The 27,205-nt window shown below is 44.7% G+C and overlaps 1 protein-coding gene across 13 annotated transcripts in view; it reads left to right on the plus strand.

The window, feature by feature from the left end:
- Positions 1–27,205, plus strand: part of VPS13D (vacuolar protein sorting 13 homolog D) — a 257,392-nt gene that overhangs the window by 85,188 nt on the left and 144,999 nt on the right. For 8 of the 13 annotated variants that reach the window (XR_002344909.1, XR_002344911.1, XR_002344907.1 and 5 more), the window contains 13 exons: positions 1,510–1,599; positions 5,027–5,167; positions 8,913–9,035; positions 11,467–11,541; positions 15,025–15,130; positions 16,325–16,477; positions 18,320–18,455; positions 19,551–19,598; positions 21,342–21,492; positions 21,583–21,793; positions 23,641–23,888; positions 25,338–25,529; positions 25,841–25,967. Coding sequence is in view for 7 of the 13 variants with exons in the window: in XM_021095374.1 (XP_020951033.1) it covers positions 1,510–1,599; positions 5,027–5,167; positions 8,913–9,035; positions 11,467–11,541; positions 15,025–15,130; positions 16,325–16,477; positions 18,320–18,455; positions 19,551–19,598; positions 21,342–21,492; positions 21,583–21,793; positions 23,641–23,888; positions 25,338–25,529; positions 25,841–25,967 (1,801 nt within the window). In the remaining 6 variants the exon portion in view is untranslated. The remainder of the gene's footprint in view (positions 1–1,509; positions 1,600–5,026; positions 5,168–8,912; positions 9,036–11,466; positions 11,542–15,024; positions 15,131–16,324; positions 16,478–18,319; positions 18,456–19,550; positions 19,599–21,341; positions 21,493–21,582; positions 21,794–23,640; positions 23,889–25,337; positions 25,530–25,840; positions 25,968–27,205) is intronic. The other 5 variants (XR_002344910.1, XR_002344908.1, XM_021095378.1 and 2 more) reach the window with 3 other exon arrangements.

Raw genomic sequence — 27,205 nt, forward strand, 5'->3', positions numbered from 1 at the left:
TGGGAATAAAAGGAATTGTCATTGATGAAATTTCTGTTCTATTAACAGCTCCAGTTAAATAATTCCTGATCTCTCCATTTTGTTTATGTTCTCATGTAGCTAAAGACTGTAGGGAATACCATTATTAAAGGAATTTAAAAGATAAGCTTAGAAAATAATTCTTTCATGCTCTGTATCTTTTGAAAATTAAAAAAACACAGAGACTTATTAGAAAGCCCACCACAGAGTGCCTTCCTCCTTAGGGCAGGGTAAGAGGTGACACACGGTCCCTCTGAGAGCTGTCCTTCGGTGGAGCGAAGGGTAGAAGCACGTTATCCTTGTCCATCCTCGCAGGCAGTGTCGCATGAGGCATCTGAGGAGAGGAAATGAAAATCTCGCTGCCCTGTGTACTTTTAATTTTCCACCCTTTTTTTCGGTCTTGCTAAGCATCTTTTCCCTCCCAGGAAAATTTGGTTCTCGGGATTTAATTCGACCTTTACACCTTTTAGAGGTTTGTGTCTTCACTGTGCTTCTAGGCACCATAAGGACCACTTGATTAAAACTAACAACTGGATTTTGACTGTTTTCATGAATATGTTTTCTGCAGAGAGTAATGATTTGTGTTTTTTGTTGTTGTTGTTTTAGGGCCGCACCCGTGGAGGTTCCCAGGTTAGGGGTCCAATTGGAGCCGTAGCTGCTGGCCTACGCCACAGCCACAGCAATGCCAGATCCGAGCCACGTCTGCGACCTATACCGCAGCTCACGGCAACGCCGGATCCTTAACCCACTGAGTGAGGCCAGGGATCGAACTTGTGTCGTGGATACTAGTTAGATTCATTTCTGCTGAGCCAGGAAGGGAACTCCTATTTCTGGTTTGTCTATAGTAATCTTAAAATTTTGCGCTAATCTTTATCAGGGCATGGCTCTTCTCATCACTCCACCTTCTTTTCAGATATTGAGGTAAAAGTATGTTTTTTATGTTCCCAGGCTTGAGACACACCTGGGTTCTAGGACTGGGACTGGTGGGGAGGTGCATGAGGCGTTGACCTCATTTGCAGCATTTAAAGGGGTGCCAAAGAACTTGTAATTAAGACAAATGATATTTTAATGCAGTGTCCTTAAAAAGCAGAATTTGTGTCAAAAAAGAACCCCCACGATGAACAGAATATCAGATTTTTGTGTGCTCTCCTCTAAAATCATCGCTATTAGCTGTAACTAGCATCTCTTAATTTTATTTTTATCAAGGTACCCCACTTATAGCACTGTGTAAATTTTGTGTGTAATCGTTATATTTCTGTGTATATATACATTGCAGTGTGTCCATCACCAGAAATTTCTTTAGTTTCTGGCCATCACCACACAGTTGATCACCTGCACTCATGCCCCCATCCCTTCCCTCTGGTAATTACTGCTCTGTTCTCTGTATCTATGTGTTTGTTGTTCTGGTATCTCTTAAATATGATTTGTCAGCAAAAGAAAGTTTTGGTTGTTCCCGCCCCACCATCGCAATAAGATTTGTTTTCATTGCAGGCCTGAATTTCCTGCAGCACGTAAGAACTAGCCCCGAAGGCTACGCCCACTTCACCCTTTCTGGAGATTACTATAACCGTGCTCTGTCAGGTTAGTACAGTTATTACGGGATTTGAAAAATACATGTCAGCATTTGCCTGGGCTTATTTCTTCATGAATTTTACATGAGGGAAAGGGGGAGGAACAGAATGGGGAGAGATGAAAAATAAGTTCCCTGGTGGCTCAGCTGGTTAAAGATCCGGCATTGTCACTTCTGTGGCTGGTGTTGCTATTGTGGTGTAGGTTCAGTTTGTGGCCTGGCAATTTCCGTGTGTCACAGGTGCAGCCCACATAGATATATATATATACATATTTGATATATTTCTACTGAATTATTTACAGTTTTGCTAATTAGTTCTTTTTGATCCTGGACTTTGGCTGATTTCAGAACGTGAAGTTGCTCAATAGTGAAGGATCATTTGTCTAGCCCTGATAGTAGCTAAATTTCAAGCCCATAAGCATGTTAAACTTCAGGCTGCCTCACGCCCTACTGGACTCGTTTCATTAGCGTCATACTGAGTCAGCCACAATGTGTAATCTGCCATACCTACTCCCTCAAGAGAATGTGATTGATCAGGGCAGGCTGCTTTTCTGAAGCCATAAAGCCTGGAGGTACTGCATGGCCTTTTCAGGTTTCTTTCCTTCCAGCAGCAAGACCAAGGTAAGGGCCTGTACAGATGGACATTCAGGAACCATCCTATCCCAGGGCCAAGCAGTTTGTGCTATGAGCTTCTTTGCCTTAAGAGAGTGCTTTGCGGGTGTGGACAGAGTCAACCGAGTAGTGCTGTGGAGTCCACCGCTTAGGGTCTTAGGCCGAAGAGTGGTTTCTCCCTTCGATGTCAGAGGAAAACCATGCTTCAGTGTGTTTTGCTCTGCCACTGGTTCTAGAGTAGATGCCACACGCGGTTTTCTGGGTTGGTTAACATTCTCCCCTCTCTCTTCTGGATTCACGTAAGGCTAACACTCTTCTTTCTTAATTGTTCAAAATATTTAACTTTAGAATAATGGCCCAAATCTTGCTAGTTGAGGGAAACTTTTACAGGGCATCTGGTAGCTATTTTTCTTTTCTTTTCTTTTTTTAAATCATTTGTTTTACCAGAGCAGATATTGCTTCCTTTTCAAGTTGTGTGAATACAGTCAGGTTATGAGGTGCCAAATGGTGGGAGGAGAAGACTCTGCCTGCGTTGTGCTAGGTTAGATGTGCTTTGCATTGGTAAATCACCTCATCTGTGGCTGGCTGAGCATATTTTAGAAAACTGTTAGAATTTAAGTGGCCTTGAAAACTTGATCCTTTTTTTCCCTAAACTCAGTGAATTTTATTACATTTATAGTTGTGCAGTGATCATCGCAACCCAATTTTAGAGCATTTCCACCCCCAGCCCATCCTCCCACCCCCAGCCTGTCTCCTTTGAAAACCATACGTTTTTCAAAGTCTATGAGTTAGTATCTGTTCTGCGAAGAAGTTCATCGTGTCCTTTTTTTGGATTCCACATGGAAGTGACAGCATATGACACTGGTGTCTCCCTGTCTGACTTCACTTAGCACGATAATTTACAGGTCCATCCATGCTGCTGCAAATGCTATTATTTCTCTCCTTTTAACGGCCGAGTGATATTTCCTTGTGTGTATGTACCACATCTTCTTTATCCACTCCTCTGTCAATGGGCGTTTAGGTTGTTTCCATGTCTTGGCTATGGTATATAGTGCTGCAATGAACATTGGAGTACATGGAAAACTTGAATCTTTAAAACCCACAGTGAGATACCATTTTTCTCACCCAAAAGACTGGCAAAAGGAAGTGTGACAAGTATGGTGAAGATGTGAGACATAGATCTTATTTTTTTTTGTCTTTTTTTTTTTTTTTTTTGCTTTTTAGGGCCATGCCTGCAGCATATGGAGGTTCCCAGGCTAGGGGTCTAATTGGAGATACAGCCACCGGCCTACGCCACAGCCAAAGCAATGCCGGATTTGAGCCGCGTCTGTGACCTGCACCACGGCTCATGGCAACACCAGATCCTTAACCCACTGAGTGAGGCCAGGGATCTGAACCCGAGACCTCATGGTTCCTAGTCAGATTCGTTAACCACTGAGCCACGACGGGAATTCCTAGACCTCTTTTTTTTTCCTTTTCTGCAGCATATGGAAGTTCCCCGGGCCAGAGGTCAAATTGGAGCTGCAGCTGAGGTCTACAGAGCTGCACGGCAACTCTGGATCTGAGCCGCATCTGTGACTTATGCCGCAGCTTGTGGCAATGCCGGATCCTTAACCCACTGAGCAAGGCCAGGGATCAAACCTGCCTCCTCAAAGAGACAACTTTGGGTTCCTAACCTGCCGAGCCACAGCCGAAACTCCGAGCCACAGAACTTTTGTTTCCTGTGTCAGAATTGTAAATTGGGACAACTGCTTTGGAAAACAATACGACCTATAAGTATACAGGCAACCCCGCAATATACTTCCTCCAGATCTGTAACCTGGAGACGCTCCTGCCTGTGTGTGCTAGGAAACATGTTCAAGACCACTGTTAGTAGTGGTCTTCCTGGAACCAAGTGAAATGACTCCTGGCAGTGGATGGGTAAATAAACTGTGGTATGTTCATAAGTGGATTACAGTTCAGTGGTGAAAATAATGGCCTGCAGCATATGGCATCAGTATGAGTGAATCTCAAAGACATTTTATTGAGCAAAAATAGAAACTTGCACAAGAACACATACAGTTGGATCATATTTGTGTAAAAATCCTCAACAGGACAAACTAATCTACATATTCTTAAGAAGTCTGTACATGTGTGGTAGAACTGTAGAGAAGAACAAGGAAAGGATTAAAAATTCAAGCTCATGGAGAGGTTTGATGGGGAGTGGTAGGTACTGAGGGGCTTCAAACACACGTGTCATTTTCTCTTTCCCATTTCTAAAGCTGAATAGTGGGTACGTGAGTGTTTCTAGTAATTTTATTCTTTAAACCATACATATATGTTGTTTATACATACCTTTTGTACATAGGGCATTTTAAGATTAAAAATTTTGATATATTGATACCAAAAATACTTGGTATATTTCTGAGTATATCTATTTATTTAACCAATGGATTCTTGATGTAAGCAGGATAATCAAACTTAGTAGTTACTTCAGGCCCTGACGTGATTTTTCCAGCCTAAGTCTGAGATGCTGTTTTCAGTCTTGAGGATGTAAAAAATCGATGCCACTCTTCAGCAGCAGAGGGCATGTACACTTCCTGCCTGGCTTCCTCCCCTCTGGAAGACCCCGTTGGGGTGCATACATGCTCTTCTACTCGTGTGCTCCAGAGGCACAGACATCCGTGGGGTGACCTGCAGCTAAAGATGGTGCTTTTGCTGTGAAATCAAGTTGGAAAGAGAAAGCTGTTAGCTATAGTTTGCCCTGGCTGAGCCTTTGTGAACGGTGTTCCCCTATAAACTCTTGATATCTGCTCAACAGATGTCTTATTTCCTGTGTTCTTTTAGGCTGGGAGCCATTCATTGAGCCATGGCCATGCTCTGTATCCTGGCAACAACAGGCAGCCAGCCGTCTCCATCCTCCTCGACTGAAGCTGGAAGCCAAGGCCAAACACCGTTTGGATATCAACATCACTTCTGTACTAATGGGTGAGTGGAAAGTTGTCTTTAGAACATGGGTACCTTTCTGGGCATAAGTGCTATGTCTGGAAGGCTATTAACCCTGGCGTAGCAAATACTTGGGTCCATACCAGACATCACTTACTCATCATGGCTGCTTGCCTGATTATCCCTAACCTGGCCTCACGATGCTTCTCAACCCATTGCTGGGTGTCAGTGATCAGCTGGGAGCCTGGACTACATGGGAATCATCAATGTCCACGATGGACTTTCTCCCCGCGGTGCTTGGTCACTGGGATTTATTCAACATCCTATAAGTGATCTCAGGCTCTTCACAGAATAATTCTTAAAAGGTATAATTTGGGGGAGTTTTCTTGTGGCCTAGTGGTTAAAGATCTGGCAGTGTCACTGCTGTGGCTTGGATTGCTGCTGTGGCTCAAGTTTGATCCCTGGCCCGGGAACTTCTGCATGGTTTGGGCACTGCCCAAAAAAAGGTATAATTTTGATCGTCTTATAGTAGGGTGCGTTGCCTGTGCTGTTTCCCATCAAGTATCATGTTGACCTAACTCTGAAAACCACTGGGTTAAAAGGGCTGCCAAGCCAATGGTGTGTGTTCCACAAGTATTTTTGAAATGTACATTCTCTCGCGCGGTGCGTCAGAACCACGCTGTGCGTTTCTTTACATCGAAGGAAGAGTAACGTGACACAGTCAGGTAGCCGACTTTCCCTATAAAACTTGCTCACTGTTTGCATTAGTGATCTCTACAATCTGATTTTTGATAACATTGTAGTTCTCTTTGAGTGACAACATACCCTAATTGTCCTCAGCATCCACAGGGATTGGTTCCAGCAGCCCCCCTTCACTCCCCCCACCAAACCCCACCACCATCACCAAAATCTGTGGATGCTCAAGTCCCTTATATAAAATGGCCTAGTACAAAGAACACAGTTGGCCCTCTGTATCTGTGAGTTTTGCCTCCCATCTGCAAAACTCATTCTATACTGCAAACCTGTGAACTCCCTTCAGTGTGTGTGTTGGAGTAGCTCATAGAATATCCATTGGCTCATTCCATGTCAGAGTAGGATGGAGAGACTGTATTGTGAAATGAGACCGTAAGTTTATCGATCCCCAGATTTTAAAACCACTGTTCTACATTGGCCTATTTCATCCACTAATTTGCTGGATGTTAATATCACCTAGTTAATAGGAAATTGACCTTATGAGTTTATATTATTTTGGTTCCTCTATTGTTTTTTATGTAATCTGTTCATCTGGATATCTAGGTAAAGTTTGAGCAGTGCAAAAGCTTATCTCATACAAAGGGTTCCATTGATATTTCTGATGAGTATTTAATTAAAAATATCTTCTATACCTCACACCAGTCAGAGTGGCCATCATTACTAAGTTCACAAATAACAAATGCTGGAGGGCATGTGGAGAAAAGGGAACCCTCCTGCACTGTTTGTGGGAATGTAAGCTGGTACAACTACTATGGAGATCAGTATGGAGATACCTTAGAAATCTATACATAGAACTACCATATGATCCAGCAGCCCCACTCTTGGGCGTATATCTGGAGAAAACTTTCCTTAAAAAAGACACATGCACCCGCATATTCATTGCAGCACTATTCACAATAGCCAAGGCATGGGAACAACCCAAATGTCCATCGACAGACGATTGGATTAGGAAGATGTGGTATGTATACACAATGGAATACTACTCAGCCATAAAAAAGAACAAAATAATGCCATTTGCAGCAACATGGATGGAACTAGAGACTCTCATACTGAGCAAAGTAAGTCAGAAAGAGAAAGACAAATACCACATGACATCACTTATATCTGGAATCTAATATAAGGCACAGATGAGCCTTTCCATAGGAAAGAAAATCATGGACTTGAGGAATAGACTTGTGGCTGCCAAGGGTGAGGGGGAAGAAGGGGGAGGGAGTGGGATGGATTGGGAATTTGGGGTTAATAGATGCAAGCTATTGCCTTTGGAATGGATAAGCAATGAGATCCTGCTGTGTAGCACTGGGAACTATGTCTAGTCACTTCTGATGGAGCGTGAGAATGTGCGAAAATAGAATGTGTACATGTATGTGTAACCAGGTCAACCATGCTGTACAGTAGAAAAAAAAATTGTATTGGGGAAATAACTATTAAAAAAAAAATCTTCTAAAAAACATTCTTGTCAATGGTAAAGCTGGGTTTTTTTTTTTTGACCTTTAATTCTTTATTTCTAATATTGTGCTGAAAACCAGAAGCATTGCTGTGACTTCCTAGTATTGAAATATCATTTCTTTTTTTTTTTTGTCTTTTTGTCTTTTTAGGGCCGCACCCATGGCATATGGAGGTTCCCAGGCTAGGGGTCGAATCAGAGCTGTAGCCGCCGGCCTATGCCACAGCCACAGCAACGCCAGATCCAAGACGTGTCTGCGACCTACACCACAGCTCACGGCAACGCTGGATCCTTAAACCACTGAGCGAGGCCAGGGATCGAACCCGCAACCTCATGGTTCCTAGTTGGATTCATTTCCGCTGCACCACGACAGAAACTCCTCAGATATCATTTCTGTAGCCACATCTTGGAGCTGAAAGCTAGAAATTAATAATTTTTATTTTAAAAAGTGTGATACTAGTTCCCTGATGGCCTAGTAGGTGAAGGACCTGGCGTTGTCACTGCTGTGGCTCAGGTTCGATCCCTGGCCCGGGAATTTCCACATGCCGCAAATGTGGCCAAAATAAATAAATGAAAGTATAATTAGTATAAAAGGTCTTTGTCCAGGTGTGGTGCATAATTATTTTAATCTGCTCTCCCAGTAAAAGCCACTCCTGAAGAGTTGTCAGCTGGATTTCAGCCTCCTGAATTTAGTGGTTTTTTTATAGCCTCTAACTGGTCTTTCTGTCTCCAAACCCTGTCCCTAAGTGTGCCATGCCATGCCCTTCACAAAGAATGTTGTTCTCTTTTCTAGACTTCTTTACCTCAGCATTTGAACCAGAGTCACACAAAGTGTTGTGTTCCCTAATTGGGCCATGTACTTTCTTCCTTTTTTTTGGCTTTTCAGGGCCATACCCTTGGCATAGGGAGATTCCCAAGCTAGGGGTTGAATCGAATCAGAGCTGCAGCTTCCATCTGGCAGCACAGCCTCAGTGATGTGGGGTTGGGGCCGCGTTTGCGTTTGCGACCTACACCACAGCTCGTGGCAACACTGGATCCCCGACCCACTGAGCAAGGCCAGGGATCAAACCCGCATCCTTGTGGATATGTGGACACTAGTCGGATTCGTTTCCTCTGAGCCCCAATGGGAACTCCTGTGCCATGCACTTTCACGTCTCGAAGTCTTTGCACATGCTTTTGTCTGTGCCTGGAATGTCCCTGATTCCGTAATCCTGTTGGTAACCCTACCTACTCTTCCAGACCCAGATCGAAGGGCCTCACCTCTCTGAAGGTGGCAGCAGGCTTTGGTGTGTACTCCGTCACTTCTGCCGAAGCAGAGTAGATATTTCCCTCTTACGAGCTCCCCGTAGCGTTTTACTTGTATCTTTGTTTTAGCTCCTTTCACATTGTGGGATGGTTTTGTGGTGATGGTTGTTTTAACATTAATTTCTTCCAGTGGAGTATGAGGTTCTTCGGGGGCCAGCATTCTCAGAATCTAGCATTTATTCAGGCACTTGATAAAAGCTTATTTTGCTGAATCGAAATGATCTGAATTGAACCCTCAACTTTTTTCTTCTTCTGTTCTTAATATCTTTGTGGACTCTTTTCTAGACCAGTATGTAAGCACCAAGGAGTCGTGGATGGCAGATTATTGTAAACAGGACAAGGAAATAGATTCAACCACGTCGGAAGACTGGATGGGCTCCTCAGTGGATCCTCCATGCTTTGGACAAAGTAAGATTTTTCCCTGCAGATGTTTGACGAAATCACCTTTGACTTAACGTTTCCTTGAGAAATGCAAATAGAACCCTCCTTTTCTATGGAAAAACCTATAGGAAATTCTGACTGTCTTCTGTAGTTCTATTTTAGTCTTTACAAGGGACATTTTTCTGTCACAGAATGCTGGACTTTTAATACAAGCTCTAGTTGCAGCACTGTGGGAGAGGAAGGGTCTGTGGTCCCACGGTTCCTGATTCTGGTCACATTGCACACGAACCGGTGCGTCTGGAGATGCATCTGGATCAGCTGGTGGTCAGTGTGTGTTTTTCTCAGCAGAGCATTCCAATTGCTTGGACTTCTGGACTGGATTTTTAAGGGCATCTTTTTAGTTTCCTAAGTCTAGAGATAGTTTGGATGTATTCTTGAAGCGAGGGAGGGCAGGCTTCCATGTGGAAACAATTGTTTCAGGGAGGGGTGGGCTGTACTGTTAGTAACTTACAAAAGAATCAAATACCCAGCCTCTTGAAGAAAGAGGAGCCAGTTTGTTCTCTGTTAACAATGTTTTCTTTCCTTATTTAATGCTTCACCATGGAGCTCTGGTTTCCTCAGAGCTGGGGAGATTCTGATGGCCAACTGCGTGGTCCTTAGTTGTTCCACAAGCCATCATCATCCAAATTCAGCTCAGCCCCAGCTCTTTCAGTGTGGTTTCTTTGGGGAGTCGTGGCTGGACTTCATGTAGCTCGTGAATGCTTAGCTATTCCATCTGGTCTGCAGACGTGTCGCGGGGAAGATGGATTTTCTTAGTATACGAAGTATTGGAACCGGTTCGTCTCTCCTCGGTGTATCAAAGGACTGTCTCTCTGCCTTGTACTTCTAGAAGGAGGGACAAAGACATGTCAGCTCTGCTTGCTCTCTGTCTCCCCAGGCTTTGCTTCCGGGTCTCAAGGCCATCGCTTAGGAGCCAGGGCTTTTCAGACATCATCAGGTTCAATTCTGGCTCCTCCTCTAACCTCCCCAATATGTGTGTCGAGAGAATGTGACACAGTCTCCCCAGAAGACTCTAAACAATCTGTGTATTATGTAATGCATCCTAGAGAGTGTGTTTCTGAAAATTGTATTCATGCAGAGGGATCTTAAATCCAGGCTCTGTGCAAACACTAGGAAGGCCTCATCTTCAGGGTTCTGATGAAAGGCTTTTCTTTTGTCCCTCTCCCACTGCTCTCCTCCCCGTTTATTTTAAAGTCTGCTCTTTATTTATAGTTAAGAAATAACTGTATTAATATATTATGGTTAAGCTACCTTATCTATGTTAAATGCATGTGCTAAATTAAAGCTGGATTTTTATTTACCTACATATTTTTATGGTTCCTTCGGCTTACAAAGGTGTAACAGGTCTTTTTAATTAGGCATAAGCAAATATACCTAAATTTCTAAACCTCTGATTGAGAATTTCTGGACTGTGGAATAGCAGATTATATATATATAATATAGCCTCTTACTAGGCCTACTAAAATATTTGTTTTGAAAGTCAATAGGTTTAAATCTTGTTGAACTGATCACAAACCTTCAGCCTTTATTCGAGAATATTTAGTCACATCTCCCTCAGATGTGTGCCTTTTATTCCTATTGACTAGCTTCAAAATGAGCCCTTGAAACAGAGCTTCTTTTTTTTTTTTTTCCTTTTAAATGAAATAGAGGTTCTTACTATGAAAGTCAACCTAAGGAAGCTACTGATTTTTCACTGTGTCTTTAACTGGGGAAAGAAAATAATGGCCTCATTTTTGGCAAAATTGTTGGCTTTATTCAGTAAGGGCTGAGACTCTGCAGATAAACCTGCAGTGACACCTTCCTCAGTTCATTTGTTTTGTATTCAGGGACATTTTATGGAAATACCAAAACTAAATATTCTGAAAATGTCCTTGTTTAATTTTGTAATAGAAGTAATACCATGAGGTAACGCCTTAGAGATTGTTTCAGCTTGGAACACAGACTGACTCTTTCCCTGAAGTTTTTGAGACCCGTCAGGGATTAGCATTGTGCTACTGCCTCTTCCCGTTGGAACGGAGCAGCTTCCACTAACCTCTGTACTGACTGTTCTTGGTGGCGTCTCCGTGCCATGTAAGAACATACATGCTTTAGGTTAACAGTCCTCCAAAGGCTGGTCATTCTGGCCGAGTGAGTGTGAGTATGTTTTCTTTCCCTGATTGAGAAGAAGGGGCATGTGGTCTGTGGACACAGCCTCTGCCGTGAAAGCCAGCACGAAAACTGTCTCGCTCACCGCATCCACGACCTCCTTAGCTCTTGGGAACCACTGCAGGGATGATCCTCTAATTGCGTGCTGCTCGCTGTTTTTGTAATGTGCTCTATTTGTGCTATGTTTTGGAGATGAGTCTTCTTTTTCACTGTATTTATGCTCCCCTCTAACTTTGTCTCTCCTGTCTACCAGGCCTCCCCCTTGTCTACCTTAGAACTAGGAGTACAGCCAGTCTGACTAACCTAGAGCACCAGATCTATGCTAGAGGTACAGTACAGCCAAGCGAGGGCTTGCTTTATTTTCCTGTTTTAAGAACTGCCTTGTACATCGATTTTCTGTGAATACGGGAGTTCAGTGGGGATCCACCCAGTTTTGAGAACGGCTTTGCTGGAGTAGCAGGAAAGATCACTTCCAACTAATGGACAACGTGGCGTCTTATATCAGAAGGAAGCGATGTGCAGAGTCTTATTCTGTCTCCTCCGCTGCTTTAAGTCTAGCGGAAATGGAATCAACTCCATCGTGTGTGATGCAGAAACATCCGTTGTCAGTTAGAGGGGATGTCTCAGATTGAAAACGGAAGAAAGCCATTGTCCATCAAGCAGTGCTGCACACCTTTGTCCATAGACTACGCAGTGAATAGTTCTCCTTTTTTTTTTTTTTTGGCTGCGTCCACAGCATGTGGAAATTCCCGGGCCAGGGATCGAACCCATGCCACAGCCGTGACCCAAGGCACTGTAGTCACAATGCCGGATCTTTAACCCTCTGTGCCATGGGAGAACTGCAGAATAGGAGCTGTAATGATCAGGAACAGAGCTAAGAAGAATTTTTTCAGTAAATAATTGCTTAGACACAAATCTGAATTTCTTTGGAAATGAATTGCGATTCTTGGGAGGTAGAAGAGAGAACGGTCTGTGTTTCTACCTCTGACCCTTTACGGTTCCTTGAGCATTTGTCCGGTAAGTAAAACAGGAGAGAAAAACATCACAAACTTCAAGGAGTGCAATTTAATCTGAATGATTCGTGTTTGTCCTGGGCTCACACCACCAGGTCCTGGGTCATGATATATTTTGTGAAAAAGGCCTCTTGAGCTTCCTTAACTAGGCATTTAGAAGGGGGGGTATTCCTACGTGGGGACGCTATTCTGGGTTTTTGTGGGAAGGTCTTATACCAGGATGGATGTTTGTGGGGAGGGCTCACAAAACCCATGACTGATTCCTGGCTTAGTCATGGATTTCTGCTTCTAAGCTTTTCTGTATCTGTTATTTAATCTTGGGGGCTAAGCAGCCATTACTCCTGGTTAGCTAATGGGGGCAGAGGCTGGGAGAGACTGAGTACTTTGCCTTCACTCACGTGACTAGTTAGTAGCAGCCCTGGGACTTCAATCCATTTCTTGCGATTTACAAACGAGGTCCTTTCTGATGGACTGAGCTGCTTAGCACGAAAACCCACCCTGTTTATGACAACGGCCAGACGACCCTGGCGAGCGGGTCCACAGGGTGAGACACTGCCTCGGCTGGAGCCTTTTAAGCTGAACCTGAACGTGAGGTGCTTTGGGTTCTTTGGGCCTGTGAATCGCTTAGGTCTGGTCACTAGAGGAGGTTTCCTGAGGCCACCAGGGAATACTGTTCTCTCGGGCGGACTTGAGAATTTCGTTCTCTGCTGCTGTGCCCAAGGCACGTACGCCGTTGACTTGGACCCTAGCGTGGAAGATGTCGGACCTGTCACCGGGTGTTGACTTTGGATTTGTGAGCCCTCCATGTGTTCTTCCCTAAGAGGTGGGCTGCCGAAGTCCCTGCTGCTGTGTGTAATTAGCACAAGCAGCTCCAGGACCCTAGCAGCGTGCCTGCCCCGGGCCGTTTAAATGCAGAGCAATCTACCGGCACTGTCTTTGTACAGACCCCTAGCACTCTAGTCTGTGTTACAGCCTGATCAAAGCCATTTGCCACCTGTTCTTCTTAAATCTAATTTGTAAATGGAAACTTAGAGTCTGGCTCACAGTGGGATATGAAAGCACATCTGGCTTCTTTTCCTCCGGGGTCCTTTTTCTACTGTAATAAAGCCGCTCTCTCAGGGAGAGGGAGGTGCCTTTCAAGGTGCCACAGTGAGTACTGTTTACCCTGCAGACAGCTCTTAAACTCTCTCCTCCCCCTCTGCTCTTGTCAGCAGCCTCACAGCTACTCCTTAATTTTCAACTTGGTGAACTCTTTTTTTTTTTTTTTAAATGAAAACCTTAGGAACTAAGTGAGGCCATGGGGATGAGAAACGGGCCTATTCTAGGCAGAGGTTATTACCTGTAGACACATCTGGGGCATTTCTAAAAGCTAATCATGAAACTGTGGGAACACACTGGAGACTCGGAGGAGGAGCAGGTGTAGACGCCCTGAGCCGTTGTCCTCATCAAAACAGAACTTGCCTTAACCTGAAACGCCTTGTTGTGCCATGTCCAGTGCACCAACTTCTGACAACTTAAGGAGCTACAAAGGGAAGACAAAAGGCGGATTACTTTTTAAAAGGCGTGACACCGACTTAAGACGTTGCCCGTGCCGTACGTGAGAGGCGGCTCTGGGGCAGCTTGCCTTCCTGCTTTTGCTGGCAGGAAGCATGTGGTCCTGGAACTGAGTGGAATCGTGCCAGAGTGCTCTCAGCTGGCAGTTGCGGTCACCTCTAGATGTCATTTTCTCCGCAGCTGCAGACTGTTTGGGTCCCGGTCTTTCTCAGGCTGTCTTTGTGCTTTAAGGCTGGACACAGAGGATGACACCTTTCTGTTGGTGGGGCATGTGGTGCGAGCAGGTGTGCCAGGAGGCTCCCGGCCCTGGGTGGCTGCTGCCTTTGTGGTGCGCGCTGCCACCTCCCTCTCTGTGTGGTCCTGGTGGGAGCCGGGAGCTCTGTGCTCCCAGCGCTCTCTCCCACATCGGAGCGCGGCAGGTCCCTAGCAGCCCGGGTGCTTGGAGGCCCCCAGTCCCTCCACACTCTGATTGCTTACAGTTGCACAGTCAGGTCAGACTCTCCCTAGACTTCGATTCCTTAGAGTCTCGTATTGATCAGTGTGTCTTTCCAGCTTCCCTGACGAGAAGCTCTTTGGTGAGGGAAATCGTGTCTGTGCTCCTTTTGTCGTCCCCACGGCACCCGCCTCCTTGCAGCCGGTGGTGATGTCTGTGTTAGAAAAGAAGAAAAAAAACCTAAAAAGTCCCCTTAAAAAGCTTTGGGACAGTGTATTTCTGATCTTCCAGGAAGGAAAACCTACAACCATTCATATAAAAGCCTAGGAAAGCACGTTTTTGTTAGAATGTGTTAAATGACTCAAGTGTAGCTCATTTAAAGGGAGGCATCCTTGAAGTACAGGTGCTCTGGACGGAGTTGAAACCAGCATGTGTCTTGCTGAGTGCAGGTTATCGATCTAGGGTTTGTTTCCCGGCAGTCGTGGGGATCCACTCCTCTGTCCTTCTTGGTGCCAGCCATGGTAGGCCTGACGCCCTCTAAGACAAGGTCCTTAGGGTTGGGGGAGGCCGTGGGGTGGGAGTCGTCACACGTCACAGCCAGCTGCCTGGGGACTGCGTCTCTCGTAGCAGGAGCGGGGGACGTGGAGACGGCCCACTTGTCCTGACAACACACCTGCGCTAGTTCCTGCCCTTTTCTCTCCACCTTCAGCCCCTTGGCACGAGGCGGTTTGGGGGCGCTGTCTCCAGGGGTGGGGAGGGTCTCTGCTGCACAGGTCGAGGCGCCTGCTGATGGCCTTCTCTTTGCTCACAGCAGAGATGAAAGCACCCAAACGCCGGCAGCCGTTCGTGCCTTTTGCCCTGAGGAATCACACCGGCTGCACTTTGTGGTTTGCCACCCTGACCACCACGCCCACCAGGTAAGGAACACTTCATCAGTCACCTTGAGCCATCGCTGCCACCCCTGGCGCCTGTGTACCAGGCCAGCAGAGCACGGCAGGCTCTTCTGAGTCTCTTGGGATTGAACGCTTTGCATCGGTAACTTCACTGTCTTGCTGAGATGTATGATGGAGGTTCTGGTTCTCTGTAGAATCTGTCTTCAGAGAAGTAGGTCCCGAGTACGAAAATCCAAGTAGTGATCTTGATCCTGGTATCCCTTGTCTTTAAAGCAAAAGCCAGCAAATTAAGGATGGGAGGCCCAAGTCATTCCGTCATTTCTCCTTGGTCCCCATTCCGCCCCTCCCCCCCTTTTAAAATTTATTTTTAATTGAAGTATAATTGATTTACAGTGTTAGTTTCAGGTGTACAGCAAAGTGATTGAGTTTATACACATATGTAAGAATATGTTGTCCATTCCCTTTTAAAAGAATTTGTATATGGTTATGAAACCAAATGTTTTGCCCAGTTTTCTTCCAAAACCGCTTTGAAAACACCTCATACCCACCTCTAACACACACACACACACACACACACACACACACACACACACACACACACACGTATTATCTTCCAAACTGAAAATAGACCTCAGTCCAGATGGAACTGGGTGGAGTTGGGAGAACACATGAGAGTTTACCTAAGCCAAGTGAGGACGCCTTCTAACAACTTCCTGCCTGTTTAGACTTTGGCTCCATTTTCCAAATGCAGGCTGATCTTTCCAGTTTAGGTAACGGAGTGTAGGAAATGAGTAACAGAATCAACGGATTTGAGACTGTATTTCTTTTGCCTCCACCAAGTACAGTCATGCTCTGGAGGAGACATTTTTGTTTTTTAAAAATCATGCAGGTCTCTTAAATTCCAGGTAGTCCTTAACTACTATTGTTAAAGTCCTAACTTAGTTTACACAGCCCCCTGTGTACCAGACTCCGCTGTTGGAGGCTAGCGCCTATGCAGTGACAGCCTTGGCTGGTTCTGAAATTTCCAGTACGTTGTGACGGATCGTGCGGATAACGCGAGTGGCTGGCCTCTTCCGTCCTCATCTTTGGTCCCAGGTTGTGCAGCCTTTCTGCCGTGAACTGCCTTCTGGGAGGGTTTCTGCTTCCAGCTCCAAGCCCTGGGTGAGAGAGAGGCGGAAAGAAAGAGGGACCAGCTTGTATCATCTGATTTGGTTCCAGGGCTGCACTGTCTCACAGCGGAAGTCCAGGGATGGTTCCAGAAGGGGACGGAACACTTCTGGACGATGCTCACAATGTTAGCGAGTGGCGGGAAGTCCTCACGGGTGAAGAGATTCCCTTTGAATTTGAAGCAAGGGGAAAGCTGAGACACAGGTAAAGCATGGTCCAGCCCAAGCCTCGAGGAGAAAACGTAGACGTAATAGGCGTAATGGTCCCTAGCTAGCGTCTTGCCTTTTCTCTTTCCTTTGTTCATGATGTTGTTAATGTGTTGTTTTTAAAAGGCGTGTAGAAAACAAGTCTTTCCTTTAAAACAAGATCCTAACGGTCTTGCTGTCTTGGAAAATGCATTTCTTTCCGAGAATCATCCCTTTATTTGACACTGAGATGGTACCCAGTGTGTTCCATTACAGTTTGGTTGAAGCACAGACCAGTCATAACACTCCGGTTCATTGTATCCTAGCCTGGTTGTCACCGTGTGGCGGTGACATGGTATTCCCAAAAGGTCAATCGAGGCACGTTGATTTCGATTTTAAGATACCCATGTGCCACACAGCCCTTTTAGCAAGCAGCTGGTTTCAGGAAACAGAGCCCGTGGTGGTCAGATATTAAGGAGGATAAGGAGAACTCATCTAGGGAGACGGCTAACTGATCCACTCTTAAAACAGCCAGCCAAAGGACAGGGGTAATTGTGCCAGGACATCGTGTCTGGTTACCGAGAGGTCATAAAATGTGCAATAAAATGTTCTTTTATTTGCAGACATTTTTAAGTGGAAGGGCTGTCCAGTGGATAGTGAATAGGCTGAGATTTTAGCATTTGAGCCTCATGATCTGAAATTAAAGAGACTGGCTTCAGCCCTCTGTGTCATAGGCGTTCACGGTGCTTTAATTCTTGGTGGGCAGACCTGCTCCCAAATCAGACACATCTTCCTTCTACATACACCCTGCACTGGCGTGCGTCCTTCCCTGGTGGCAGGAGTTCTGAACTCGTGGGCCTCCAGTGATTTTCAGGGAAAAAATGGTTTAGGAAAAAAAAAAAAACCCTCTCTGCTGGGCACGTGTACCTGGAAGCCACAGTAGAATTTCCGGGGATGAGTGCTGAGCATTTTTCTGTTCCACCAAATTCCTGGGGAAGCTAATTATGTCTTAATAAGCACTGCTTCTGTGGTATCAGAAGGGGTTTGGCCCTTTTGTCCTTTCTGTTTTAGTTTCTATGTTTTAACCCATTTCAGGTCGCCCTGTTCTGCTTGAATTCGTCAAAATAAGTGCCTTCTTCTGGCTCTTTCCCCCGCCCCTTCCTTTGGCACACGGTACCCCGCTTCCTGCCTCCCTCCCCACTTCCCTTCCTGTCAGCCTCAAATTGAGTTCCCCATTTCAGGCTTCTGGCTTGAATTAGACAACATCTAAAATAGAAGTAAATGTGCAATTTCCTCCCGTTCCTCCTGTTCTGTTCTGCCCGCTGCCTTCCCCTGCGGTTTCAGCCAAGCGCTTCAGCCCTGCAACTCCGAGGGCTCCGTGTCTCATTAACTTTCTGTAGGACGGAAGCCCAGTGACTGTGGTTCTCAGAGAAGCAGGAGGTTCCACAAAAGAACCCAGGAGCAAATGTCATTTTAAGCATTTCCAAGAGTGTGGTTACATGATTAAATTGCTAGTACAGCATCGTTACCACCCCACTGAAATGCTTTTCCCTGGTGTCATCATTTTATAAAGGTTGAGGTAGAGGTCGTTGGGGTAAGACCTGAGCTAGTTCACAGATCCGCAGGGTTGTATGAGGAAGGGCAGTGCCACTCCTGCTCAGGCTTTGTCAATCTTGCAAAGTATAAGACCCAGTTAAAGCATTCTCTTGATTTCCCTCGCATTAGGTCATTGCGAAAAGGCTTAGCCGCCTTGGTTTTTACATCATTATGTAGTAAATCCTGTTTCAGGCCTTGTTTGTACTTCTCTTTCCTTGATAGGATTGTGCTTAATGTCTCCCCCGCCCCCCCTTCTGCCCGCCAGGCACACCCATGACCTCCGGATTCATCAGCTGCAAGTGCGAGTAAATGGCTGGGAGCAAGTGAGCCCCGTGTCTGTGGATAAAGTTGGGACTTTCTTCCGATACGCTGCGCCGGATAAGAACTCCTCTTCCTCCACGGTGCGTGGCAGTGGGAAAGGTGTTTGCTGGCACTTGTGCCCTGGCCACACCCCCTTAAATCCAGGCAGTCAGATGGGCCTGTAATAGCTGTGCTCTGGCGAAATTTTCTTGTTATTTCTCCCAGCACTAGGAAGAGTACCTAAGATTATTTGGGGCCAGTCACAGGCACTGGCTGTCACTATGTAGATGAGCCAGAGAATGCTGATTTTTAGTAGAAAAACCAGATCTAAATTGGCATTAACACTTACTACCCCACCTGTGCCAGTCCATTTGATACTCACCTGTGCCAGCCGGCAGATTAAGCGTTTGCCCAGCATATATTGGCTTCATTTGACGTATCATTATATTTCCTTTATGTACTGTCTCCCTGACAGGGCTTATAATGCTGCTCCTTGGTCTTTCTAGCTCTGTGTCTCCAGATCCTCCTCCCTGGCCTAAAGACAGATGTCCACTGTGGGTTATTGACTGGCCTTGCATCCTCTCACAGGCCCTTGTCCTGGTTTTACCCCAGCCTGTGTTCTAGGGGTGGAGGGCCAGCCTGGGCCATGCTAGCAGGCAGCATCCGTGACCAGAATGTGCAGGTGGAGGCTGGCATCGCAGCCAGATTCCGCCGTCCTTCCTGGGGGAACTGCGCTCATCTCTGCGTAGCCAGTGATGACTAGGACAGCGCAGACGGGCCTCGAGGTTGTAGCTTTCCTCAGGCTTGCTGGCTTCGTTAAAAATATTCCCAGAGAACAGTGTTCTTTGCACCGTGCCTCTCTTGTGCCCCCAGTTTCTCAGAAAAAGACACTTTCTTTCTTTCAAGATTACTTTTCTGCCTAAGTTCATGCCCAATAATAAAAGGGCTAATTCTCCCCAGAGATACCTTTCTATAGTATTGATGCTTTCCGGAGAGATTTTCTATGTATTGAATGGTTGTAAAATGAATATTGCTTTTCTCATATCTTCCAAGGTGTTTTCTCTTCATAGTAGACCACACTTTACCCAAGAGTGTTTATAAACACCACCTTTTCAAGCAAAGTACACTGTCATTGAATTTAACGATGCCTGTCCTCTTAGGTCTGTACTGACTCTCTGGCTTTTGGAATCTTTTAGATTGGCAGCCCAGGCAGCAGAACAAATATTATTCATCCGCAGGTTTATGTGAGTATGCTTCTCCTGCGTCGCTGTGTTTATTGGGTGTGCACACTGTGCCCGAACCACATATGCACAGATAGTTCTGGAGGCTCCCTGGACCCTAGGACTGGACCTGGTCTCTTCCTTTTCTAGTAATGATGACCTTCCTTTTACAAGAAGCTCACCTAACTTGCCGTGTGAGGCTGAATACTACAGGGAAGGAGAGAAAAGGCAAAAGTTTTGATCCAAGATCTCCTTTTCTTTCCAACCTTTGTAGGGGTGTTCATCTCTTACAGGTTTTAGTTCAAGGGTCATGAACGTAAATGAGAATGAAAAATACTAAGATCCCCCCCCCCGCCATTTGACTTTTGAAATATCACCACAAGATGACATTAGAAAGCTGTTTTCAGATTTGTTTTTTCTTACAAGTTGTCCTCCCCCCACATAGTAAGTTTTAAAATGTGACATTTCAGATAAGCTGGGAGGCAACGAGATTGGATTGTAAATAATTGTTCTTGGGCCTTAGCTCCTCCCGAGTGTACTTGGCTGGGTCAGTGGAAGCTTTGGTGATGGTTCTTGTCCCTCTAAAAACATACTAGAAGGAGTTCCCTTTGTGGCTCAGTGGTGACAAACCCGACTAATATCCGTTACGGGTTCAATCCCTGGCCTTGCTCAGTGGGTTAAGGATCTAGCATTGCCGTGAGCTGTGGTGTAGGTCACAGATGCAGCTCGGATCCTGCGTTGCTGTGGCTCTGGTGTAGGCCGGTGGCTATAGCTCCGATGAGACCCCTAGCCTGGGAACCTCCATATGCCGCGGAAGCGGCCCTAGAAAAGGCAAAAAGACAAAAAAAAAAAAAAAAAAAAAAGACAAAAAGAAAGAAAGAAAGAAAGAAAGAAAAAGAAATAATATTTCCAGACACTGTCTCTTCGGTATACGTATGTGGGACTTTGTACTGAAAAAATGCCTGGCACATAGTAGCAGCACAAAGTGTGTGTTGAACGTGTGAAGGACCATATGGAAGAAGGAAGCGGTAGCTCCACCCAACACAGAAGTTGTTTCCCTCCATTATCTTGAGTTTCTCAGTGTGGATGTCTGGTTCATAAAAAGAATGATTATTGAATGGAACTTAGAAGATTATTGTGAAGAAGTTTGTTTTTAAAGTTCTTTGAAATATAAATGGTTTTTTTTGGGGGGGGGAAGCTTGTCAATATATAGAGTATAGGCAAATTGAGTAAATTGTGTGACATTTAGAAAAAAACATTTTTTTTTTCTGTGAAAGGCATACCAATACAAACACCTGTCTAGTTGGTTGTTCTAATAGTCTGTATTTAGAAGCTATTTACTCCCATTGAAGCTGAGTGGTTTTAGGTTTAATGGCTCATTTCACAGAAGAGCTATATTAATAATAAGACACCATATCTTTTTTTTTATTTTTTAAGAGCTGCACCCGTGGCATATGGAGATTCCCAGGCTCGGGGTTGAATCAGAGCTGTAGCCGCCGGCCTACACCACAGCCACAGCAACACCAGATCCGAGCTGTGTCTGCAGCCTACACACAGCTCACAAAGGCAATGCCAGATGCTGAACCCCCTGAGCGAGGCCAGGATCAAAGCCACATCCTCCTAGGTACTAGTCGGATTCATTAACTGCTGAGCCTCGATGGGAACTCCAAGACACTTTAGATATAGACCTTCTTATCAATATTGTTGTAATCTGCATATTGTTAAAAGCACAACTACGCCCTTTCTCGTTCTCTCTCTCTCTGCCAGTTCTCTTCCCTCCCTCCTGTCCGGGTGGTCTTCGCGGTGACCATGGAAGGCAGCGCTCGGAAAGTGATCACTGTCCGCTCGGCCCTCATTGTGAAGAACAGACTTGAGACACCAATGGAACTGAGACTGGACAGCCCATCAGCTCCAGACAGTACGTCCTACCTTCTCCTCCTTTTCTCCTGAGATGGGCTTTGGGGTGGGCCACCGTGCCTGGCAGTGCTGACCCGTGTTTCTGTGGCAGAGCCCGTGGTGCTTCCTGCCATCATGCCCGGCGATTCGTTTGCGGTGCCGCTGCACCTCACCTCTTGGCGGCTGCAGGCCCGGCCCAAAGGATTGGGGGTGTTTTTCTGCAAGGCTCCCATTCACTGGACCAATGTCGTGAAGACTGCCGAGGTCAGTAGCAGCAAGCGAGAGTGCCACTCCATGGACACGGAGAAAAGCCGCTTCTTCAGGTATGCCTGGTGCAGGAATGGCTTGTAAATTTTGCCTTTTTTTGTTCTTCATTCTTTCTGTAAGAACTCTTAATGATTCAGTTATGCTTATTTAAAACCCTTAAGTTCTTTTTTTTTTAAACTCTTTTAATGATTTTTACTTTTTCCATTATAACTGGTTTAGTGTTCTGTCAGTTTCTACTGTACCGCAAAGTGACCCAGTCTCTCTCTCTCTCTCTCTCTCTCACACACACACACACACACACACACACATACACACACACACACACACACACACATTGTTTTTCCTCACTTTATCCTCCATCATGTTCCATCATAAGTGACTAGATAGAGTTCTCTGTGAAAAACCCTTAAGTTCCTTTTCCTTAAGTTCTTGTGTTGTGTTCATAAGAACTCAAGGATTAACCAGCAACTCAAGGGTCGTTGCTTATCATCTGATATTTATGGGAGAAACAACCAGCAAACCCACTACTCACACACCTATGGTTGGAAATGTGTCTGACTGCATCAGGATGAGAAGACATGCAGGGAGGGAAGAAGAAAGCAGGACCAGTTCCCTTTCCTAATTGGGAAACGAAATCCCAGGGCTGGGAGTTTTTCAAATGACGGATTTCAAAGGAATTCTGGTGAGGATTCATGTACTGAGTAGAGGCTTTTCTTGGGGACTTTGACAAAATTATCTTATCCTTTAGACTCCTCTTTGCCCCTCCTGAAGAGTGTTAGTGATGTGTTACTCCACACAAGGTTAGAAAAAACTTAGACTTTATACTTACTTGGGTTAGAGATGATCAGCTTTAGTTCCCTTTATAGCCAAGATAAGCATTCGCTTATCTTATAGAAGAGTATAGAGAATAAGTGAGCTTTATCCGGTAATGTAAGATTAGCTCAACATTTAAACATTGATAAAAGTTTTAAATCGACCATATTAATAGACTAAAGAGAAAAAGGATCGGGTATCTCCATAAATGCAAAAAAAAAAAAAAAAAAAAAAAAAAAAAGACATGAGACCTAATATATTTATCAAGATTCAAGACCAGCTCATAAAAATCAACTATATGCTTGTATTCTAGCCATGAACAATTGGAAAATGTTATTTTAAAAATACCATTTACAATAGCATCAACAAATTTTAATCAGGAATCAGTCTAAAGAATGAGGTACTGGTCTTATATCCTAGAAATTACAAAACTGTGCTGAGAGCTATTAAAGAAGACCTAATAATTAAGTGGGAAGATGGTTATCACCAAGGTCATGGATTGGAAGTAGTGTGTTGGGATTTCCATTCTCACTAAATGGATCCGGAGATACAACCCAGTTGGTTATCAACATGATAATGAATTTTTAAAAAATGGTATATTCACTCATTGGCATATGAATGAAATACTGATGATATAACATATGGCTGAATCTTGTTGAAACTTAATGTTTTGCAAAAAAACCCCAGACACAAAGAATAGTACATACTATATCATGTCCATTATATGCAGTTCGAAAACAGGCACAACTAAGATATAAAGAGAAATATTAGAAAGTAGTTGCTTGCATGATGGGAGAGAATATGATTGAAAAGGGATTCAAGGAAACTTTGAGTAAGAGAAATATTCTCTAATTGGTTTGGTGTGGTGGTTATAGAGGTGAATATAATTTCCAATATCCATCAAAGTGAACGTTTAAAATCTGTACTTTTTTGTGATTTGATTATGCCGTAGTAAATGTGTTTGGATTGAAAATTGCCAGTATCTTACTAAATTATTGTACCATTTGAATGTTATTGCTCATACTCAGCCACGGAGACCATTCAAGCTCTTCATTCAGGCTGATGTGTTTACACCATTTTGTCATCCTAGGTTTTGTGTGGCCATAAAGAAAGAGAATTACCCGGATTACATGCCCTCCAACATCTTTTCTGACAGCGCGAAACAGATTTTCAGACAGCCTGGGCATACCATCTATCTCCTGCCAACGGTGGTCATCTGCAACTTGCTGCCTTGTGAACTTGATTTTTATGTTAAAGGAATGCCAATTAACGGGACACTGAAACCTGGCAAGGAGGTGGCTCTCCACACAGCTGATACGTCTCAGAACATTGAACTGGGTAAGGACTTAGCCTGTTATTTGCAATAATTCTGTGAAAGTGTCCGTGGCTATTTCGTGACTATCTGGCAAATTTTGGAGAAATTGCAGCACATGTCGTATCTCAATAAGCCAGCTCAAAGGAGCAAAACTAATATAGAAAATCATCAAAACAAACAAAAAAAATTGAACAAAATCAAAAGATTTACAGAGTAAGCACTCAACACAGCCTTTTTTCTTATGTTGCTCACTTGGTGTGTGACTAAAGGAAGTCATTTTGTCTTTTCAGACCATGCTTTTTACCAGGTGTGGAATGAACAAAATCATCTGTCTCTCCTCTTTTCAGGAAAGGGGGAAATGTTTGCTCAGCTCGTGCTGTGTTCCATGCAGTATGTCAGATACTTTCACACACGTGAGCTTATGTAATTCTTATGCAGTAGTTATGTGTCCCATTTTATGGATGGGGACGTTGAGGCTTGGAATAGTGAATGCACCAAGTAATTTTCATTTGTAGGGAGGAGTGAAGTCCAGACAGAGAGTCATTGTCAGTATATTGATAGCACTTATAGCAACAGGAAACTTCTGGATTTGGGACAGGAAGTATGTTTCTTTAAGGCTGTTAAAAGACATAAGGCCTTAGATATGTACCTTTTCACTGCATCATCTCATTTGATCTTCATAACAATGGATGTTTCAGGGAGAGAGATAGCCGTCATCCCCGTTTTACTGATGAGGAACCTGAAACTCACTGAACCTCAGCATTGTGTCCCATGGTGATAAGCTTACATTTTCGAATATGAGCCTAATTTAGAAAAGAAAAATAGGCCAATGCTAGTGGTCTGTTTTAAAGAAAATAAGTCTTTGCTCTGACCTTTAAATATTTCTTCAACAACTATTTATTGAGCCCCCGTGGAGGTGGAGAAGTCCCCCCATCCCATCACTGTGCACCGACAAGGCGCTCCTCAACTTCACACTCGTGCTTTACGTGGATCGTAATTTTTAATAAGAAGCCCACGACGTAGGTACTGTTGTCATCCGCGTTTGGCAGATGAGACACAGGGAGGCTAAGTAGCTGCCGTACATCCCGCAGCTGTAAGGACAGACTCGGAGTTTGAGGCCAGGCAGTGAGGCTGCAGAACGCTAACTCTTAGCCTATACTTGTCTTTACTGGGTTCAGATGCCCAGCTGAGGGCCTGATGTATAGTAAACTCTTAATAATCAGAGCTGTACTTGATAACTCCTTGGTACTTTCATTCTTCTAATTATTATGCAGTCCAGCTTCCCTGGTGTGACTTCTAGACCATCTGGTTTGCTTCATATTTATTCTCATCCCAGCTAAAGGAAGATGGCCATTCTAATGAGATTTCTGCTGGTTGAATACAGAGTTAGTGTTTTTCCAGAAGGAATCCAGTTTAATTTGGCTGTGGGCTGTTTTGACGATCAGAAAGACAATAGCTTTTATCTTCTTTAGGGGTGTCTCTGGAGAACTTCCCACTCTGTAAAGAATTGCTCATTCCACCTGGAACCCAAAACTACATGGTAAGAATGAGACTCTATGACGTCAACCGGCGGCAGCTGAACCTCACCATCCGGATTGTGTGTCGAGCAGAAGGATCTTTAAAGATCTTCATTTCTGCTCCGTATTGGTTGATTAACAAAACAGGTACGTACAGAGGCTGCTCAAGTCGGCCTTCGGAGGCGGTCGTGGGAATTCAGATTTATTCGCTCAGCTAACTAAATGGAGCCAATGCAAACAGATGACCTCAACCGTATAAGCTGCCGAAATTTTCCTGCTTCCCTAAGAAGTGCTTAATCATGGTCAAGACTGTCCTTTTGGACAATGACCGAGCCCACTAAATACATTCAATTTTCATCATCTTTCCCTCTTGGTGATTTTTTTTTCCTTTCAGTATTTATATCTACCTTGCATATGCTGGGTGGGATTGATATAAACTTTTCCCCTCCTTCCTAAAGGGCTCCCACTGATCTTCAGACAGGACAATGCAAAGACAGATGCCGCAGGCCAGTTTGAGGAACATGAGCTGGCTCGGAGCCTGAGCCCTCTCTTATTCTGCTACGCTGACAAAGAGCAGCCAAACCTGTGAGTACAGTTTTTTATGGGAAGGGGAAATAAGCTCCTCGGGAAGGGAGAAATTAGCAGAGGCTATAGTATCCCCGTGTAAGTAGAAATATGCCGTAGATAACAATCCCGACTTGGCAGGAGAATAGGACCGTGACTTAATGGGATTTCTTCGGATCTAATTTCTGTGTTATTTGATATTGAAAATAAACCATTCAGTTGGTTTCTAATGAAAACCAGTTTTATTTTCCATGTGTGGAAGTAGTGCTATTCATAACTCTGCCAGTGGAGAGAGACCTGTGCGTTCTCCCCATCTGCACGGTTTCTCTTCCCCTGGAAGCGCCCGGTGCAGGCAGAGGAGCTGGCACCAGAGGGAGATGGGCTGGCCCTTTGGTAAAGCCTCCACCCCATTCATCCAATCCAGGGCGTTTGTGTAAGGTTTTGAAATCCATCTCTTTTTGGGGGGGTTGAAAGAAAATGTGCCATTTCAAGGTCTCAGAGCACTCATTGCATGTTTAAAGGCAGGGAAAAGCAACGATTGTGAGGCTTAGAGGACCTGTCCTTTGTAACATATGGCAGGGCGTTAATTCTTGTTTGTTCTTGGTTTTGACACTCTGCTTTTTACAGCCTTCATCCAAAAATATGTAGGCATACCTGATACTGCTAAAATGCCATTATCTGTAAAATACACTGTAAACGGCAGAGGGACTAGGGAGCATTACACGCTAGTGTATGCAGGTGCGTGTCTACTAGGGAGGGCTGGACTCCAGATTGGTGCTGGAGTCAAGAGAGAATTGGCCAGGGTGCTGGCCAGGTAGGAAATACAACAGCCGCTTGATATGCTCAGCAAGCCCAGTCTCACTCTTTCCTTAAAGGATTTTGACAGTTTTAGATCTAAGACTTGACATTCGAAACTGTTTTATCCAGAGAATTCACAGTTCCCAAAGCATTTCCACATGGACCGTCTTATTGGATTCTCCTGTCATCCTAATGGATTTGGCAACACAGGAAATCTTGTTGTGTTTTGAGATGAGGAAACTGAGGCTCAGAGTTACCTGCCCACGGTTACAGTGCCTGTTAGTGGCGGAGCCGGAACACGCGTTTAGAACGTAATGTTTCCCGGATCCGTAGCAGGACACTGGCCAGTGACATGGTGCTTTGCCATTAAACCCCCAGCCTTTGAAGGAAATTGTCATTAGCTGTATCTTCTGTACATACTTTTCTTGGATGTTCAGAGTATTTCACGAACCCTTGAAACA

This window comes from Sus scrofa, chromosome 6, assembly GCF_000003025.6.
Source record: "Sus scrofa isolate TJ Tabasco breed Duroc chromosome 6, Sscrofa11.1, whole genome shotgun sequence".
Classification (NCBI taxonomy): Eukaryota; Metazoa; Chordata; class Mammalia; order Artiodactyla; family Suidae; genus Sus; species Sus scrofa.